At 39.3% G+C, this 20272-nt stretch overlaps 1 protein-coding gene across 1 annotated transcript; it reads left to right on the top strand.

Moving 5' to 3' along the window:
- Positions 1 to 7940: 7940 nt before the first annotated feature.
- On the top strand, positions 7941 to 19915 carry LOC117066038. Its single transcript, XM_033181539.1, is given in 6 exon segments — positions 7941 to 7972; positions 10906 to 11288; positions 13190 to 13308; positions 19248 to 19276; positions 19278 to 19788; positions 19790 to 19915. Coding segments are annotated over 6 exon segments (1200 nt in total).
- Positions 19916 to 20272: the final 357 nt, after the last annotated feature.

Genomic DNA, 20272 nt, shown 5'->3' with positions numbered 1-20272 from the left:
CACATACACACACAGGTGGTGGGGGGAGAGGAAGGGAAGGTGGGGAAGAGAGAGCAAAAGAGAGAGGGAGAGAGACCACTATCCCATGAGAGAGAACTCAGCGTTGTGAAAGCTCGCTGCTTCTTTTTTAAAATTTATTTTAATTTAACTAATTAATTTATTTATTTTGAGACAGAGTCTCACTCTGTCACCCAGACTGGAGTGCAGTGGTGCTATCTCAGCTCACTGCAACCTCTGCCTCCTGGGTTCAAGAGATTCTCCTGCCTTAGTCTCCCGAGTAGCTGGGATTACAGGCGTGCGCCACCACACCCAGCTAATTTTTGTATTTTTAGTAGAGACAGGGTTTCAACATGTTGGCCAGGCTGGTCTCGAACCCCTGACTTCAGGTGATCCACCCACCTTAGTCTCCCAAAGTGCAGGGATTATAGGTGTGAGCCACTGGCCAAAACTTGCTGCTTCTAATTCCACATCCTCCACTCCTCACTTAGAACCATGCCACCTCGCCTTTGTAACTTTAATTATGTTATAATTACATAACTATTATGTGTTCTTATTTGAATATTTTCCCCCATTATGTGTCCTCACAAGAAGAGACCTTCCTTGTATCCTCCTATCTACACAGTGAATGTCACATACTGAGTGATCAATAAATACTTCTTGGGTGAATGTATGAAGGAAGGAATGAGTGGATCTCTGAACTTGTGACTCTCTTCAATCAGATTTTTACCTGATTAATACTGACATATATATTCCAGAAAAAATAAAAATATAATAATTATACAGAATAACAATTTATATTTCTAGTTAACATGACTGAAATATACCCAGAAAAAAAATTTCTTCATTAGAGTATCTTACTTTAAGGACTTTTTTTTATTTGATGACATAAAAATCTGAGGTCTGGACTGTTTTCTATCATTAAAAGTCCCATGACTTTTCTTCATGCCCCAGATTCAATATGCCAGCCAAATTCTAGTAATTACGTGTTTCCTTCTTAGAATTCCCAAAGAGTATGAATTAGGAAGATAATTCTTTTCTTTCCTCTGTTGGCCATGATGGTCATTTACTGAAACTGCCAATGTGTAATGCAGCTGATGGGAAATATTAACTTGGGCCACAGCTGTAGTTATGTTCTTTGGCTCAACAAACCTCCACAAGTTAGTGAAACAATGATTTGATTTAGGAGAGTTTGAACTCAAGGGTAAACTAACTAAATTGTTGATGGCTAAAATGATTAAGAATAAAAGAGGAGGGGAAACTTGAAATTCCTCTACAGCTCTTGTAGTTTATCTTTTCAAACTTCCATTTACTCATGTACCAGTGCTAAGAATTTTACATGAATTACATTATTTAATTATTATCCAACCCTAAAAGGTTGGTACAATTATTGCTCCAGATTTTTAGATGAAGAATCTTTGGCTGAATGAGCTTAAGCAACTTGCTCAACGTGACCCAGCTATCATTAGAATCCAGGCATTTTCTTATTTTTGTTCTGGTTATCAAAATATTACATGTTTATTATAGATAATGTATAAAGTAGACAAAGTATTACAAACAAAATAAAATATCAACCATAACCTCCAAGTCAGAGATGAATATAATTAACATTTTGGTGACTATCTTACTAGTGTTTATTTTCTATGATTATATGTGTCACAAAATGTTACAAGTATACCATGTACAGTCATACACCACATTAATGATGTTTTGGTCAATGACTGCATATACAATGGTGGTCCCATAAGATTATAATACCATATTTTTACTGTACGTTTTCTATGTTTAGATACATAAGTACCATTGTGTTACAACTGCCTCCATTATTCAGTACAGTAACATGCTGTACAGGTTTGTAGCCTAGGAGCAATAGGCTAGACCATATAGCTAGGTGTGTAGTAAGCTATACCATCTAGGTTTCTGTAAGTATACACTGTGATGTTTGCATAACAAAATCACCTAACCACACATTTCTCAGAACATATTCCCGTAGGAAAGCAGCGCATGACTTTGTAGTATTTTGCAATCTGCTTCTTAAAAATTTGAATTTTATTTTAGTTAATATACTTCTACAGAATCACTTTTAGTGATGATACACTATTCTGATTTATTAAATTAATATATTTAATCAATTGTTTATACATTCAGTTTGTAGGTACTTTGCTATTAAAAATTATGTGACTACACATAATGACACTCATAGACTCAAAATAAAGTAATGGAGAAAAATCTACCAAGAAAATGGGAAACAAAAAAAGTAGGAGTTACAATGCTAATTTTACACAAAACAGATTTCAAACCAACAAAGATCAAAAAAGACAAAGAAGGGCATTACGTAATGGTAAAAGGTTCAATCCAAGAAACCTAACTATCCTAAATAGAAGTGCACCCAACACAAATTTATAAAGCAAGTTCTTAGAGACCTACAAAGAGACATAGATTCCCACACAATAATAGCGGGAGACTTCAACACTCCACTGGCAGTGTTAGACAGATCACCGAGGCAGAAAATTAACAAAGATATTGGGACCTAACTTCAGCATTGGACGAAACAGATCTGATAGACCTTTACAGAAATCTTCACCCCCAAACAACAGAATATACATTCTTCTCATCACCACATGGCACATACTCTAAAATTGACCACATATTTGGACATAAAACAATCCTCAACAAATGTAAAATAACCGAAATCATACCAAATACACTCTTGGACCATGGCACAATACAAACAGAAGTCAAGCCAATGAAAATCTCTCAAAGCCATGCTATTACATGGAAATTAAACAACATGCCCCTGAATGACTTTTGGGTAAATAATGAAATTAAGGCAGAAATCAAGAAGTTCTTTGAAAATAACGAGAACAAAGATATGACATACCAGATTCTCTGGGACACAGCTAAGGCAGTGTTAAATTCATAGCACTAAATGCCCACATCAAAAAGAAAGATTTCAAATTAACAACCTAACTTTACAACAGAATGAATAAGAGAGACAAGAACAAGGTCAGTGAAATGGCTCATGCCTGTCCCAGCACTTTGGGAGGCCAAGGCAGGAGGATCATTTGAGGTCAGGAGTTCAAGACCAGCCTGGCCAACATGATGAAACTGTCTCTACTAAAAATACAAAAATTACCCAGGTGCGGTGGTGTGCACCTGTAATCCCAGCTATTCGGGAGGCTGAGGCAGGAGAATTGCTTGAACCCAGGAGGTGGAGGTTGCAGAGGGTTGAGATCATGCCATTGCACTCTAGCCTGGGCAACAGAGTGAGACCCTGTTTTTAAAAAAAAGAAGAAGAAGAGAAAAAAGAAACAAGAACAAATCAACCCCAAAGTTAGTAGAAGATGACAAATAACAAATATCAGAGCTGAACTGCAGGAAATCGAGACACAAAAAAACCATTCAAAAGATTAATGAATGCAAGAGTTGGTTTTTTTTTTTTTTTTAAAAAGCAATAAAATATATAGGCCGCTAGCTAGACTAATAAATAAGCAAAGAGAGAATATCCAAATAAATGCAATTAAAAATGATGAAGAAAATGTTGCTAGTAACCCCACAGAAATAAAAACAACCATCATAAACTACTGTGAACACCTCTGTGCACACAAACTAGAAAACCTAGAAGAGATAAATAAATTTTTGGACACATATACCCTCCTAAGACTGAGCCAGGAAGAAATTTATTCCTTGAACAGGCCAATAATGAGCTCCAAAATTGAATCAGTAATAAATAGTCTACCAATAAAAAAAAAAAAAAAAAAGCACAGGGCCTGATGGATTTACAGCTCAATTCTATCAGATGTACAAATAAGAGCTGGTACCATTCCTGCAGAAACTATTCCAAAAATCCCTCCTCCCCAACTCATTCTATGAGGCCAGCATCATTTTAATACCAAAACCTGGCAGAGAAACAACAAATAAATAAAACTTCAGGCCAATATCCTTGATGAATATCAATGCAAAAACCCTTAACAAAATACTGGCAAACCTGGCACATCAAAAAACTAGTCCACCATGATCAAGTAGGCTTCATCCCTGGGATGCAAGGTTAGTTCAACATACACAAATCAATAAATGTGATTCATCACATAAACAGAACTAAAGAAAAAAACCACATTATTATCTCAGTAGATGCACAAAAGGCTTTTCATAAAATTCAACAAGAACTTCATGTTAAAAACTCTCAATAAACTAGGTATTGAAGGAACATAACTCAAAATAACAAAAGCCATCTATGACAAACCCATAGCCAATGTTATATTAAATGGGCAAAAGCTGGAAGCGTCCCTCAAAAAACTGGCACAAGATAAGGATGCCCTCTGTTACTACTTCTGTTCAACACAGAATTGGAAGTCTCAACCAGAGCAATCAGGCAAGAAAGAAAAGGCATCTAAATTGGAGGAGAGGAAGTCAAACTATTTCTGTCTGCAGAGGACATAATTCTGTATCTAGAAAGCACCATAGCCTAGGCCCAAAAGCTCCTTCAGCTGATAAATAACTTCAGCAAAGTTTTAGGATACAAAATCAATATTCAAAAATCACGAGCATTCCTATACACCACCAACAGCCAAACCGAGAGCCAAATCAGAAAGGTAATCCCATTCACAACTGTCACACACACACACACACACACCTAGAAATATAGCTAACTAGGAAGCAAAAGATCTCTACAATGAGAATTACAAAACACTGCTCAAAGAAATCAGAGAAGACACACACACACACACAGAAAAAAAAAAAAAAAAAAAAAAACCCATGCTCATGGATGGGAAGAATCAATGTAATTAAAATGGCTATACTGCCCAAAGCAATTTACAGATTCAGTGCTATTCCTACCAGACCACCGACAACATTCTTCACAAAACTAGGAAAAACTATTTTAAAATTCATATGGAACCAAAAAAGAGCCTGAATAGCCAAGGCAATCCTAACTAAAAGAACAAAGCCAGAGGCATCACATTACCTACCTTGAAAATTACAAGGTTACAGTAACCAAAACAGCATGGTACTGGTACCTAAACGGGTACATAGACCAATGGAACAGAATAGAGACCCCAGAAATAAGGCCTAACATCTACAACCATCTGATCTTTGACAAAGCTGGCAAAAATAAACAATAGGGAAAAGACCCCCTATTCAATAAATGGTGCTGGGATAACTGGCTAGCCACCTACAGGAGATTGAAGCTGGACACTTTCCTTACACCATATACAAATATCAACTCAAGATGGATTAAAGACGTAAATATAAAACCCAGAACTATAAAAATCCTGGAAGACAACCTAGGCAGTACCATCCTGGACATAGGAATGAGCAAAGATTTCGTGACAAAGTCACTAAAAGCAATGGCAACAAAGCAAAAATTGACACTTGGGATCTAATTGAACTTAAGAGCTTCTGCACAGCAAAAGAAACTAACAACAGAGTAAACAGATAACCTACAGAATAGGAGATATTCTGTAGGCTGCGAACTATGCATCTCACAAAGGTCTAATATCCAAAATCTACAAGGAACTTAAATTACAAGAGAAAATTCCATTAAAAAGTGGTCAGAGTACATGAACAGACACATCTCAAAAGAAGACATGCATGTGGCTAACAAGCATATGAAGAAAAGCTGGCCAGGTGTGGTGACTCACGCCTATAATCCCAGCACTTTAGGAGGCTGAGGCAGGTGGATCACCCGAGGTCAGGAGTTTGAGACCAGCCTGGTCAACATGGCTAAACCCTGTCTCTACTAAAAATACAAAAATTAGCTGGGCATGGTGGCACACGCCTGTAGTCCCAGGTACTTGGGAGGTTGAGGCAAAAGAATTGCTTGAACCCAGGAGGCAGATGTTGCAGTGAGCCAAGATCACGCCACTGTATTCCAGCCTGGGCAACAGAGTGAGACTTGGTGTCAAAAAAAAAAAAAAAAAAAAAAAAGAAAGAAAGAAAAGCTCAATATTATGAATCACTAGAGAAAGGCAAATCAATATCACAATGAGATCCCAATGAGTAGTCCGAATGGCTACTATTAAAACGTTAAAAAAAAAAAACAGATGCTGGCAAGGCTGTGGAGAAAAGGAATGCTATACACTATTGGTGGGACTGTAAATTAGTTCAACCATTGTGGAGAGCAGTATGGTGATTCCTCAGAGAGCTAAAAGCAGAACTACATTTGACCCAACAATCCCTTTACTGGGTATATACCCAAAGGAATATAAAACATTCTACCATAAAGACACATGCACGTGAATTTTCACTGCAGCACTGTTCACAATAACGAAGACATGGAATCAACCTAAATGCCCATCAATGACAGATAGGATAAAAAAAATGTGGTACATATACACCATGGAATATTATGCAGCTGTAAAAAAGAATGGGATCATGTCTTTTGCAGAAACATAGATGGAGCTGGATGATACCATCCTTAGCAAATTAACACAGGAACAGAAAACCAAATATCACATGTTCTCACTTATAAGTGGGAGCTAAATGATGAGAACCTATGAACACAATAAAACAACAGACCCTTGGGCCTACTTGAACCAAGAGGGTGGGAGGAGAGAGAGGAGCAGAAAAGATAACTAATGGATACTTGGCTAAATACCTAGGTGATGAAATAATCTGTACAACAAATCCCAGCACTTTGGGAGGCCGAGACGGGCGGATCACGAGGTCAGGAGATCAAGACCACCCTGGCTAACACGGTGAAACCCCGTCTCTACTAAAAAAAAAATACAGAAAACTAGCCGGGCGAGGTGGCGGGCTCCTGTAGTCCCAGCTACTCGGGAGGCTGAGGCAGGAGAATGGCGTAAACCCGGGAGGCGGAGCTTGCAGTGAGCTGAGATCCGGCCACTGCACTCCAGCCTGGGCGACAGAGCGAAACTCCGTCTCAACAACAAAAAAAAAAAAAAAAAAATCTGTACAACAATCCCCATGACACATTTACCTATGTAATAAACCTTCACATGTACCTCTAAACCTAAAAAAAAGTTAAACATTTTTTTAAGTAAAAAAAAATTATGTGACTAGATCTTTATAATCTTTTATGTATCCATGACTCTTTATTTTGACTGTGTTTGTTGAACTAGAGTTAATTATAATTTTTTGTTTTTGAGATGGAGTTTCACTTGTTGCCCAGGCTGGAGTGTAATGGCATGATCTCAGCTCACTACAACCTCTGCCTCCCTGGTTCAAGTGATTCTTCTGCCTCAGCCTCCAAAGTAGCTGGGATTACAGGCATGCACCACCATGCCCGGCTAAGTTTGTATTTTTAGTAGAGGTGGCGTTTCACCATGTTGGTGAGGCTGGCCTCGAACTCCTAACCTCAGGTCATCCACCCTCCTTGGCCTCCCTAAGTGCTGGGATTACAGGTGTGAGCCACTGTGCCTGGTGAGTTAATTCTTTAAGGGTGCAAAATTATTTTTTCCTCTTAGTTGGAATGAAATTTTGTAATAAAATATAAATTGTTAAAATTTCTACAATTCACATTGCTCATGTATAAATTCTGAAGAGAAAATTAACTCTCTTCAGAATGTATGAATTTCTTGCCTCTGTATCTGTTAGAATATTAGAATATTTGTCTAAAGGCCATTTGGGAATTCATGATAGTTTTGTTTAAGTATTGTTTGATGTAGAAAAGTGTGAAGAGAGGTAAAGATGCTACGAGATGACAAAATAGAAAGTTTAAACATCTCAGTTCAATTCAATTCTCCCTCCTACCCTCTCTTTATTCCTTCCTTCCCTCCTTCCTCCCTTTCTTCCCTCTTTCATTTCCTCTTTCTTTCTTCCTCCCTCCCTTCCTTCTCTCCCTTCATTGCAATGTACCAACACATTATTATGGTCTTTCTCTGTAAGGAATGGGACCACGTAGATGGCTTTCAGAAAAGGATTCTTGTGTACTAAAAAGTCCATTGTTTAGTTTACTATAACCAAGTTATTAAAATTTTGGACCTATGAATATTAAGTGGAACACAGAAACAACGTTGTAAGCCAGAACCACTTCACTATTATGAAATTCGTTGAAAAATGTTTGACTTCATCTGTGTAATACAAAGAGCATGTAAATTAGCAGAAGGAGCTATAAAATGTTTAGATAAATATCAAAGTTGACTTTATAAGGAAACAGAGAGAGCCTGATTAGATTCTGGCTCTATGGGAAAACCAGTTGTTTAGAAAAGATGGATCTGGATAAGAAAAAAACTGATGGTGATTTCTTCCTGAAGCCACCCTTGACTAATTCACCTGCACAGGTCTTTTTGAAATCCTCTAATACTTATAGGTCATCCTATGAATCCAGCAATTTTTTTTTTTTGTTTGTTTTTTTTATGTGTGTGTTTTTTTTAGATGGAGTCTTGCTCTTGTCACCCAGGCTGGAGTGCAATGGTTTCCATCTTGGCTCACTGCAACCTTCGCCTCCTGGGTTCCAGTGATTCTCCTGCTTTAGCCTCCTGAGTAGCTGGGATTACAGACTCGTGCCACCATGCCTGGCTAGTTTTTGTATTTTAAGAAGAGATGGGGTTTCACCATGTTGGCCAGGCTGCTCTTGAATTCCTGACCTCAGGTGATCTGCCTGCCTCGGCCTCCCATAGTGCTGGAATTACAGATGTGAGGCAACGCGCCTGGCCGAATCTAGCATTTTATATTGCTGACAAGATTTAAGTGAGTGAGAAATACAAGTAAATAGTCTATAATAGACCACGACAAATATGTTCCGAGTACATCATTAGGATCATGGAAAAATTTCCCCAATTTTGTTTTCAAAGCAGAGAGATGATTATGGAGATGCATTTTATTACCACTGCTAATATTTTCTTTCTTTCTTTCTTTTTTTTCCTGAGGGGTTTTTAAATGACTTTCTTACATTCTCCTGCAAATGACCTTGCTTTTCTTCCAACTGAACTTGATATCTGGCTTTCCCCTTGACTCTCTATTTAAAGACTGTGTCTTTCACTTTTAAATGTTCATGATGTGTGCCACCTAATAGGTCAAGTATAGATCTGGGATTAGAATGAGGTAAAATTGCAATTTTATCTGTGTTTACTTAATCTGTATTCGAAGTTCCTTGTATGGACAGTGGCTTTCCTAAGAACTAATAAGGAGGCTAAAGTAGACTGACTCAGTGGTAGGGCTTCCAAGGAAAGGTGATCTTTACACAGATAGGAAATACTTGCAAAAAAGCATGGTGAGACCAGAGTGCAAATAGACAAAAGAAAAGGCTCTATTCTAACATAAGTTAAAAAGTCTTTTTTTTTTTAACCTTCTACTACTCGCTGTTGTACAATAGTAAAGTATAAGTTATTTGAACTTTTAGGAACAATAAGAAAAGCTGTATATCAAACCAGAATCATTTCTATAAGAAAATAGACTTATTTTTGTGCCTTTTTTATAGTGCATTATAGTAAATATTGTAGAATTCTCTTTTCTAGGAATGCAAATAATTTTAAACACGCTGTCAACTAAAATATTACTTTGCTTGATTTATTTGATCTAAAAGACCTCTAAAGCATAAAACTTTAATTAAAAATTGCTTTTGTAGAGATGGGGGTCTCACCATGTTGCCCAGGCTAGTCTCTTGGCTCCAAGCAATCCTCTTGCATCGGCCTCCCAAAGTGCTGGGATTATAGGTGTGAGCCACTGCGCCTAATTTAAAATGTAAAATAAACTCCAAATGATATCCATTTATTAGTATTATTGAACATAAATTTACTATTAAGCATGAATTTATTTAACATCAATCTATTATTAATTGCTGTGCTGGGTTGAATCATGCAGTTGTAATAAGAGTATTTTTTTCTTTTTTTCAAGGAAGACTGTTTTGTATGGGCTCTATCTCAACATCTTGAACTACGAGTTGAGTTGGTAAAGGTGTCCGAAATTGGTGGGTTCTTGATCTCTGACTTCAAGAATGAAGCCGTGGACTCTCGCGGTGAGTGTTACAGTTTTTAAAGATGGTGTGTCTGCAGTTTGTTCCTTCAGACGTTCAGATGTGTCTGAAGCTTCTTCCTTCTGTTGGGCTCGTGGTCTCACTGTCAGGAGTGAAGCTGCAGACCTTCCCAGTGAGTGTTACAGCTCTTAAAGACAGTGTGGACCCAAAGACTGAGCAGCAGCAAGATTTATTTCAAAAAGCAAAAGAGGCCGGGCGCGGTGGCTCAAGCCTGTAATCCCAGCACTTTGGGAGGCCGAGACGGGTGGATCGCGAGGTCAGGAGATCGAGACCAACCTAGCTAACACGGCGAAACCCCGTCTCTACTAAAAAATAGAAAAAACTAGCCGGGCGAGTTGGCGGGCGCCTGTAGTCCCAGCTACTTGGGAGGCTGAGGCAGGAGAATGGCGTAAACCCGGGAGGCGGAGCTTGCAGTGAGCTGAGATCCGGCCACTGCACTCCAGCCTGGGCTACAGAGCGAGACTCCGTCTCAAAAAAAAAAAAAAAAAAAAAAAAAGCAAAAGAACAAAGCTTCCACAGCTAGAGGCTACCCTGAGTGGCAGCTGGTTGGCGCTGCAGCCTGCTTTTATTCCCTTATCTGGCCCCACCCACATCCTGCTGATTGGTCCATTTCACAGAGAGCTGATTGGCTCATTTTGACAGAGTGCTGATTGGTGCGTTTACAATCCTTGAGCTAGACACAGAGTCACAGAGTGCTAGTTAGCTAGATACAGAGTTAGCTAGATACAGAGTACCAATTGGTGTATTCACAAACCTTGAGCTAGGCACAGAGTGCTGATTGGTGCATTTACAATCCTTGAGCTAGACACAGAGTCACAGAGTGCTAGTCCTCCAAGTCTCCACTAGGTTAGCTAGATACAGAGTGCTGATTGGTGCACATACCATCCTCCCGCTGGATATAAAAGTTCTCCAAGTCCCCATCCGGTTCAGGAGCCCAGCTGGCTTCACCCAGTGGATCCTGCACTGGGCTGTAGGCGGAGCTGCCGGCCAGTCAGGAGCAGGGCGTGCACTCCTCAGCCCTTGGTCCACGGAGCCGGGGGGCTGTGCCCTTCGGGGAGGTCTGGCCTACAAGAGCCCACCCCAGGGCGGGAGCTCAGATATGGCGGGCTGCAGATCCGAGTCCTGCCCGCGTGGAAGCATCTAAGGCCGGGCCAGAATGACTGCAGCGCCGGCGGGCCGGCACTGCTGGGGAACCCAGCACAACCTCCACAGCTGCTGGCACGGGTGGTAAGCCCCTCACTGCCCTGGGCCGGCAGCGCAGGCTGGTTGCTTCGTGTGTGGGGCCCACCGAGCCTGCGCCCCGCCTGCCAGAACTCGCACTGGCCCGCGAGTGCCCACGTGGTCCCGGTTGCCTCCGGTACCTCTCCCTCCACACCTCCTGGCAAGCAGAGGGAGGCGGCTCCGGCCTCAGCCAGCCCTGAGAGGGACTCCCACGGTGCACTGGGGGGCTGAAGGGCTCCTCAAGCGCCTCCAGAGTGGACACGGAGGCCGAGAAGGGTGAGGGCTGCTAGCACATTGTCACCTCTCAATAACACCTTTTTCCGTGGAAACTCATGGAGTTTTAGTTTAAAAAACACTTAAAATACTTATTTTTCGGTCTTAGACATGACTTTTTGAATAAAAATATCTGAATAAGGATTCACAGGTGAATTTGTGGCATTAACGTTTGTGTGGGCAGCGTGCTTGGAGTTTCTGAGGGTGCAGAGATTGTATTTCAGAAAAAGGAAGTGGTAGGAGTATGGTGGGGAGTAGGATGATAGCTAGCTTGCCTGATGTCCAGGAAAATAGAAGAAGGTAAGACTGAAAGGCAGTTTGGGGTGCATTTGGAAATAGCTTGCAACATCTTTGTTCAGTAGACAAGCAGGTATCACAGAATCTTTTTGCTAAGGAGCAGACCTAATCAAGGCAGAGCTTAAACTCAAAATGGAAACTACCAGCCAGTCACATTGTTTGGAAGAATAGTGGGCCTAATATGGGGTCAAAACCAAATAAGAGATAAAGCATGTGAAAAGAGAGCAACAGAGAGTTGCAAAAAAGTGCTGAAGAAAAAAATAGATGCAACTTGCTGTTTAATTAGATATGGTGGGGGTGGGAGAGGAATAAAGCAAGATGACTCATGTTTGGAGCCGGAGAGAACAAGTGTACCCTTAACGAACAGGAAGTCAGCAGAAACTAGTTCTTGGAGAAGTTTAATTTTAGAATGTTAAGTTTGAGGTGCTGCCAGGGCATCCAAATTTAACCCCTTTCTTGGGCCTTTTATTGTAGGGGATAAAAGGCAAGTCCATTCTTTCAGAGTGTCCTGCTGTTTACCAATCGCCTACCTTAATTTTCCCAGTGAGCTTCTGACCCTGTTCCCCAGGGTTCTCTGTTTTTTTTTTTTTTTTTTCGGACGGGCAGGATGAGGTCTTTTCTGTACATTTTTGGGTTTAAGATGTTGGTGAATCTACAAGATAAGAACATTTTTCCTTGTTAGTACGGCTTATTTTTAATATTAAAGTGTCGCTGGTTACGGTGGTTCTCTTCAGTAGAGCTTACCAAAGATGCCTTCATACCAGCAGTAAAGCTGTGGAGGAAGGACAGAGTGAGTCACTGGAAAGAATATCCTGTCCACCCAGTTCAATTTTACAATCGTGTAAGTAGAACTGGAACTCTGCACAGAGGCCAGGGTTAGAGAGAGAGATGGATTGATCGATTTATCTGCGTGGAAGTGAGTGGAAAGGCAGCGGTAGATCTTCTGAGTGCATGCTTGAGCATGTTCTGTTTTACAACTCACATTTTGTTGGTGGCTGGCTGTGTCTTCTAAAACAGATCGACTGTTCTGGGGCACAGTGAGTCATTCCACATTGTTTTCTTCCCCGGTTCGACTCTGCATTTGTCCCTGATCAACTTCCTCTTATCTCGAACCATTTTGTCAATGTTTCTGTCTAAGCACTTCTCCTGTCTCCACTGAGGTCAGAAAAAATGGAAATAGACTGAAATCAACGTCCCATCCACAAGGGTATATGAAGTATTCTGCATGTGTGGAGCATCATTCCAGGTTTTTCAATCATATTATGTAAATGACTGAAGTTAGATAAAAGAAAAGCTTACCTTTACATGACAATTACTAAAAGCTAGAATGAGTTATTGAAAGAGGCCACTGATTCTAAGCATAGAAGAAATGACTAGGTTGGGTGCTACCTGCTACTTGATAATGGAACATAAGATCTTACATATTCTTGGGATAATGTGAATTTTTAAAAATTCTATTTCTTGTAGCATATGGGCTGAAGATTGTTTCCCACTACTTTCTGTGCCTGTGTAAGCAGACCCTTATCATTGAGCTTGTGTTTCTCTTTATATATGATTATTTTGTGTCTGCCAGCTCCTCCATATTGGTTTATATGTTGGCTGATGAAAGTGGAAATTCCATTCTTTCACTTAAATCTTATTTGCAATCATGTTTTCACATGATTATTATGTATCATAATCAATTCAGGATCACTTTTTTAAAGTGAAAATCATAAATAATTGTCTTTCTATATGCAGCAGGTCATTATGCAAATGACAAAAATATTTCACATTAAATAGAGGGAATGAGGAAATAATGTCCTAATTCAGCAGGAACTATTTTTGTTTTGCGTAACTAAGACATTTCCAATTTAGGTAATGCTGGTAGGTCAAGGGTCAAGGAAGCTTGGTCAGCAAAAGACTAATGTAATGCATTTTCTCTTTTTCTGCAGATTTCTGTGAAAAGACCAGAAGCTGACCTTTACAGGATGTTTGGGTGCAGGTGAGGCTGATTTGAGGCAAATATGCTTTACAGATCTACAATCTCGTACCTCACTCTGGCTGAAGCACCAGTCCCCAAGTGCAGACTTCTTGCCTGTTTCCCGTGTAATAGTGTCCAACTCTGAAGCCTCCTACCCTGACCTTGGCCCTTGTTATTTTCTTCAGTGCTTCTGATGATGGAAGAATCAGAAGTGCCTTGTGTATACTGGAAATAGGGTCGGGGCGGGGGGTGGCATGTGTATTTTTGGGTAGTATTTTTCCTTTTGATTATCTCTGTTCTAACTACTTTCTCTGGGCACAGCTTTGCTCTAATTATAGCAAAGGCTAAACAAGGTGAACTTCAGTCTACAAATTTTTAGTTCTATAGTTTTATGAGAGAGAAGACTTTTTCAAATAATTTCTTTGCTTATTGGTTACTTTTTAACCTGCTTTGTGGGATCCATGCAGTTAATTGATTAATCATCTAATTATTACTGGCATGGTTATGGATGTTACTTACAATCTCAAGGCTTATTTTCCTGTAAGTGGGCATAAAAACACAAATCATAGGTTTGTTTTGAGGATTAAATGAGATCATGGCCAGTGGCTAGAACATATATTTGATGAAAAAATCAATTCAGTTCTATTGACACCAGCATTGAGATACGCTAAATTCAATGCTAATTTGGAGTTTCAGAATTCTGAGAATGGCTTGAATAAGTTTATACTAACTTACAGTAGCAACAGTTGTTGAATGCTTACTATGTAGAAGGCATAGTAAGGCGTATGTTAAATACGTTGTATTAACTTGTTTAATTCTCTCTACAGCATCAGGAGGTAGGTTTCACTACCTATATTGTTTAGCTTGGATAGAAATAACTTGTCTAGGGATAGCCTGTTAGATCTGTCTGATCCTGAGGTCTGTACTCCAAACTATATTATACTGCCTCCGTGTGACCATTTTCTAAATACAAGTATCATATTTTGAAAGTGAGATACATAAAATTGAGCAGTTGTTCTGTGATTACTGTGAGGTAGACTGTGAGGTGAGAAATGTTACATTTGGAGTGGAAAAAACTATGATTGCGAATTCGGAATTCCATGATCAGGGATGTCTGGGGACAACTTCTTTTCTAGAACGTGGGTTGGGAGCATGGACTCTGGACTCGTATTTTCTGTGTTTGCATCTCAGCTCTGCCACTTTGTAGCTCTGTGACCTAGGACTAACAACTTCCTGAGCCTCAATTTTTTTGTCTATAAAATGATGAAAATGCTGACCATCTCAGAGTTATTAGGATTAAATGAGTGAATACATGTAGATTCCTTAGAATAGTGACTGACACTTGGCAAGCACCATTAGATATCACCAGCATTTCTATATCTTTCACTTTATATATCTCTTCTGGCTGTCTTCATGTGTGCATAGTTGTACTCTTGCTAAGAAATGCGTAGATTTACTTAAGGATGTTGTGAAGCTTGTCCACAGAATTACAATGTGGTTTTGGAGTCTTTAGTATATTATAATAGAGGGAAAATTATTACTGTCCATTTTTCCACTTTCAAAAGCGATTATTGCTTAAGAATTACTGGGATTAATTATCTTTCAAATATATAATTCTGAATTTATATTTATAAAATTGATACCTGTTCAAAATCAATATTAGTAGAAACCAAATATATTGAGTGACTTACTTGGCCTTATCTTTAGTCACAATTTCAGATTAGAAGTGAAAGTAATTTAAAAGACGTGGTTGTGTTGAACCGTCTCTTCTGTTCTTTTTACGCTTGCATGTGAGTGAGGCAAATGGTTAGACAATTCTTAGCCTTTTTGCCGAGCTCAAGGAAGAGTTAATAAAATAACGTTATGTAAAGTGCATTGAACTCCTCAAGAGAGAAGTGTTATATTAATACCTCCCTCACAGTGATGTTCTCAGACTTAATGTTTGTAAATTGCCTTGGTACTCCCAGTATCATCCTGATGAAGCATCATTTTGTTTTATTGCAAGGAGCTCTAAGTTACACAGAATACAAGTTAAGGGGGAAATAATATCCCAGTCTTTATTTTACAATCAGAAGTACATAAAATAGAGAAAAAACATTTTGTTCCAGTTGTGAACGGTAAAATTGATCATTTATTTTTTTTCCTCTCTGTTACTTTTGGGATGGGGTAGAGTTTATAATGTAGTTTAATTGAGCACTCATGGTTAAAGTATTTAATGGCAGAATTGGTGATCATGATACAAAGAGATCTTTAAGGACACTGGTATTCAAATTTTTAACGTTAAATTCCAATTTTAAGAGTCAGTTTTTTTTATATGATTACTATTAAGTTTGGCATTTTTGAGACATGTCTTAAATCAATATCTGTAATACTTACAAACATCAGTAGGGAGAATCATATTGTAAACACATATTCTTGCTGTAGGGTACATTTTAAATGTCTAAACACTAATCAATATAGCAAAATTAAGTATTGACTAAAATAGCTTTATAATAAGTAATTATTGGTTTGCTCTTTTAGAAATTAGACATTTTCACTTTGGGAATAAAGAGTAAATTTACTGTCATGAAATTAAAGTGTTTTTGACCTTTTGGTACAACTTTCCTCTGTCTATGAAATGATTAGGTTTAAATATGATTGCACAGCTGTATTATGTTGCAAGCATCAATTTTTAATTATTATAAGGTCAATGTTAGAACAAATGTGATTAGAACAGTACCTCAGTGCAGTTATTTGCTTTCTACTCAGAAACCACTCTGTGTTTACTAAAACTAACCCAAACCTCTCTCCGTTGATATGGCTAATTAGATTCTTGCCAAATCCTTTATTTTCCTCAGTGTTCATTCTACGTATGTTATTTTGTTGATTCTTTCAGTTTTTTAAAATACAAATTTCTTGATTTATTTCTTCCCTTCATAGGGGGACATTTATTTTTCTCTGTGTCTATGTGTGCACATCTCTCTGTGTGTATAACCACAGATAACAGTAGCTTCACAATCCTCCTGCCTTGTATAACACAGATATTTCTTCCACACAATATTATTGGGAGCTGATTTGTATGAAGCACATCTAAATAGAAAAGGAGTTTCCTTGCCAAGCCTAGGTTTTTATGATTCTGTGTTCACAGAGATTTGCTGCTTTTCTTGAGTTTTTAATTTCTTCAAATTAAAACTTTCCTGCTACATAAAAACATGACAAAAGTTTCCTGCTACATAAAAACATGACAGATTATTCATTAAAATTCCCAAGATTTTCAGCATTAATAGTAATTCAGGTTTTAATCACAAAAGTGGTTTTCTAATTCTTAATTAGTTGTTCAGATTTCATTTACTGTTGACATATTATCTACATTTTAAAAACAGCAATAATACTGGGCAAAAAAATCTGTTGCCTTTAGTAAATGAAGCAGCGTAAGATTTCCTGCACAGAACACACAGGCCGAATAGTCCATCTTTGTGGCTTGGGGAATGAGTGGTCAGATGTTGTCTGGGCTCCACTGAGAGTATTAAGATGCAGCAGTAAAGGGAAATCACTTGGCTATGGCAAGTGGAAGAAGGGCTGGTGGAGTAGTGATGCATTAGTAGGAATAAGCAGAATGTGCTACTAAGAAGGTAAGTCTTACCTTTGATTCATTAATAATTCTTCAGTTGATTTCACGGGAGTATAAAGGAACACTTATGAGAACTTACTCTTATGTTAGATGATGCAGCTTTCACCCCATAATCCCTTCTCATCTGTTACATTATTTTTGAGTCATATATTCTGAAAACAGTTGCTTTTGAAAAATAAATATGTAGAGTCCTCTTGTCAAATACTTTCAAGTTCTATGTAGGGTCTAATGATATAATTCCCCACATTGTAACAATGAGTGAGAAGATATTTTGGAATTGGATGGTTCTTCCCCAAATTTCTTAAATTATATTACCCAAGAGGAAGCTAATTCTGAGTGGTGTTATGGAAGCCTAGTTATGGTAGTCAATGCTGAGAGTCTCTTGGAAACATCTTGACATAAATGTCTCCAGAACCTCTGACTGTAAAGGTTCATGTACAACATAAGCCCGTGACAGGCTTGCATTTCAAAGTTTCTAGTTTCAGGAACTGCTCTTAGCTACTGGGCTCTTAGTTACTAAGCTATTTAGACCCAGCATATTTATCATATTTATAGTTATTACACTTAGTTGCTCAACAAGTCTAAAAAAAGATAGCTACAAAACTGTTTTTATGTTTCTGCCAATAGCTTAAATATCATTATTCATATTTTCTAAATCATATTGAATGGGGAGATTCTGTGATTAAAAAATAACAAATCTAATCACCAAGTTCCTCTTATTCTCCAGCCCTTCTACTGACTCCACCGTCACTACTTATTGACCAAAATATTTATGAATAATGCACTGCAAACATTTCTACAGAAATTCCTCTTCTTATAAACAAGGCAACATAAAAAGATCATGAATGAACAATTTTATAGAGTGTAAAAGCCAAAGAAATGTTAACCAAGGTTAAAATTATGCCTTCTTCCTGTCAGCCACAGAAATTAGGTAAAAGCTTTGTTTTCTGATGCGGCAATTTCATGGAGCCTTTCTCGGTTACGTGGAGCCTTTCTCAGTTACCTTCACTGAGCCCAACGCTTTTTCCAAGATGTCATTAAAACATTTTCACAAGAGAAGAGGGCCAGCTGTGACACTTCATTTTTCAGTCTCTAACTGCCTCTGGATTTGCTTTACCTTTCAAGTCTGCACTAACATCCAGGTTTTGGATAATACGACAGTTTGCATGGATTACATATTTAGAGCAGATTGTAACATGTTTGGTTTGGTGGTCAGATGAGTCTAGTGTAGGGAATATAAATATGGCTCAGTATGAGAAGGTGCAAGAGTAGCATACTGCTATATTTCTAAATCGAATAAAATTGATACATTCATTATCCACCTTAGTTTGGCTAGATATTAAGTAATGGCTGTAATTGGTTTGTTCCTCCCCTCTTTTTTGGTACGATGCAGGAAACTTGTGTGGCCTACACACTAGGAAAAAGGCAGGGAAGGACTTTTGGTCCTCAGTTTACTTTTTTTTGCATTGCGATAGACGCTCATGGTTATAAGCCTTGATGATCTAATTTTAGGTGCTCTACTTACTCCAAGCCAAGCTAGGAGAGGATAGGAAACTTTGTCAAAGCTTAAAGGCTACTAGGAAATGAAATTTTTGAATAGCCTGGAATCACTTTCCCTACCTGGTCATATCACCTCTTCTAGGGTGTGGTGAAGAATTTTCATGAAGCCGCATGAGTAGCAAATTATTCTATGAAAATTGATCAGCCACATCATAAAAATGAAAATTAACATGATAGGAGGCTGAAGTCTGGGACACTGCCTTTGGGGAGAGAAGCAGGGCTGGTCCAAGCCCTGGCCCCAAGTAAAGCCACTGTCCTGGAGCCACCTTGGAGGTCTCTCTCCCAACTAGATGCCTTTTTGCACAGCTGGGCACTGGTCCCTGCTCCCACCTCTCTGGACCACTGCACCTGGATGAGCAGTGGTGAGTTGGGGAGGCATAGCATGACCCAATAAGATCTGTCTATTTAAGCTTGTTCTGCTGGGTCTGCAGTGGGCAAATCCAGCCTGTCCTCTGCCTTGTGAAGGGACAATTTCATGAGTACCAGGAGAGCACAATTGGAGCAGCCTTCCTCACACAGAATGTCTGCTTGGACAACACAACAGTCAGGTTTGAGATCTGGGACATGGTTGGACAGGAGTGGTATCACAGCTTGGCCGCCATGTACTCTTGGGGAGGCCAGGCTGCTATCATGGTCTATGATGTCACCAATACAGATACATTTGCTGGAGATAAGAACTGGGTGAAGGAGCTGCCGAGGCAGGCCAGCCCCAACATGGTCCTTGCACTCAGGGGTAACAAGGCAGACCTAGCCAGCAAGAGAGCCCTGGAATTCCAGGAAGCACAAGCCTATGCAGACAACAACAGTTGGCTGTTCATGGAGACATCAGCAAAGGCTGCAATGAATGTGAATGAAATTTTCATGGTAATAGCTGAGAAGCTTCCGAAGAACAGGCCCCAGAATGCAGCTGGTGCTCCAGACAGAAACCAAGGTATGGGACCTCCAGGAGAACCAGCTGGCCAGCCCCAGCCAGTGTTGCAGCAATAGAGCCCCCCTTGCCTGCCACTGCCCCTACCTTCTCCACCTTAATGACCTGGAATCCACTCTAACCAATCGTACTTAACGACTTGGGCCACCTCTTGGGTAGGAGGTAGGAGTAGGAGTCCACCATGATTTCTACATATAATTTTGGTCATAGGCCGTAGTGAGTCATTTCACCTGTACCTTTCTGTACAAATGCTAATTCAACTTTAAGTCTTAAGTCACTTTTAAAATATATATGATCTTCTGCTCTTCCCACTTCCTCCTCTTCCTACTCTGCTTTCCCACTTTTCTTTTGCTGGTTGTAGCCACATGCTCCCCTCTGGGAAACCACAGCATTATCACAGCCATTATTGTGACAGCCACAAACCCATTGCCTACAACTCCTCCACCCTCGGTCACCCTGACCTCTGGCTCTGAGCCTAGTTCTGACCAAATC

The sequence above is a fragment of the Trachypithecus francoisi genome, unplaced genomic scaffold (genome assembly GCF_009764315.1).
Source record: "Trachypithecus francoisi isolate TF-2019V2 unplaced genomic scaffold, Tfra_2.0 Lachesis_group2, whole genome shotgun sequence".
NCBI classification, from domain to species: domain Eukaryota; kingdom Metazoa; phylum Chordata; class Mammalia; order Primates; family Cercopithecidae; genus Trachypithecus; species Trachypithecus francoisi.
The sequence above is the reverse complement of the archived record's forward strand: the minus strand, read 5'-3'. Positions and strand labels throughout refer to the sequence as shown.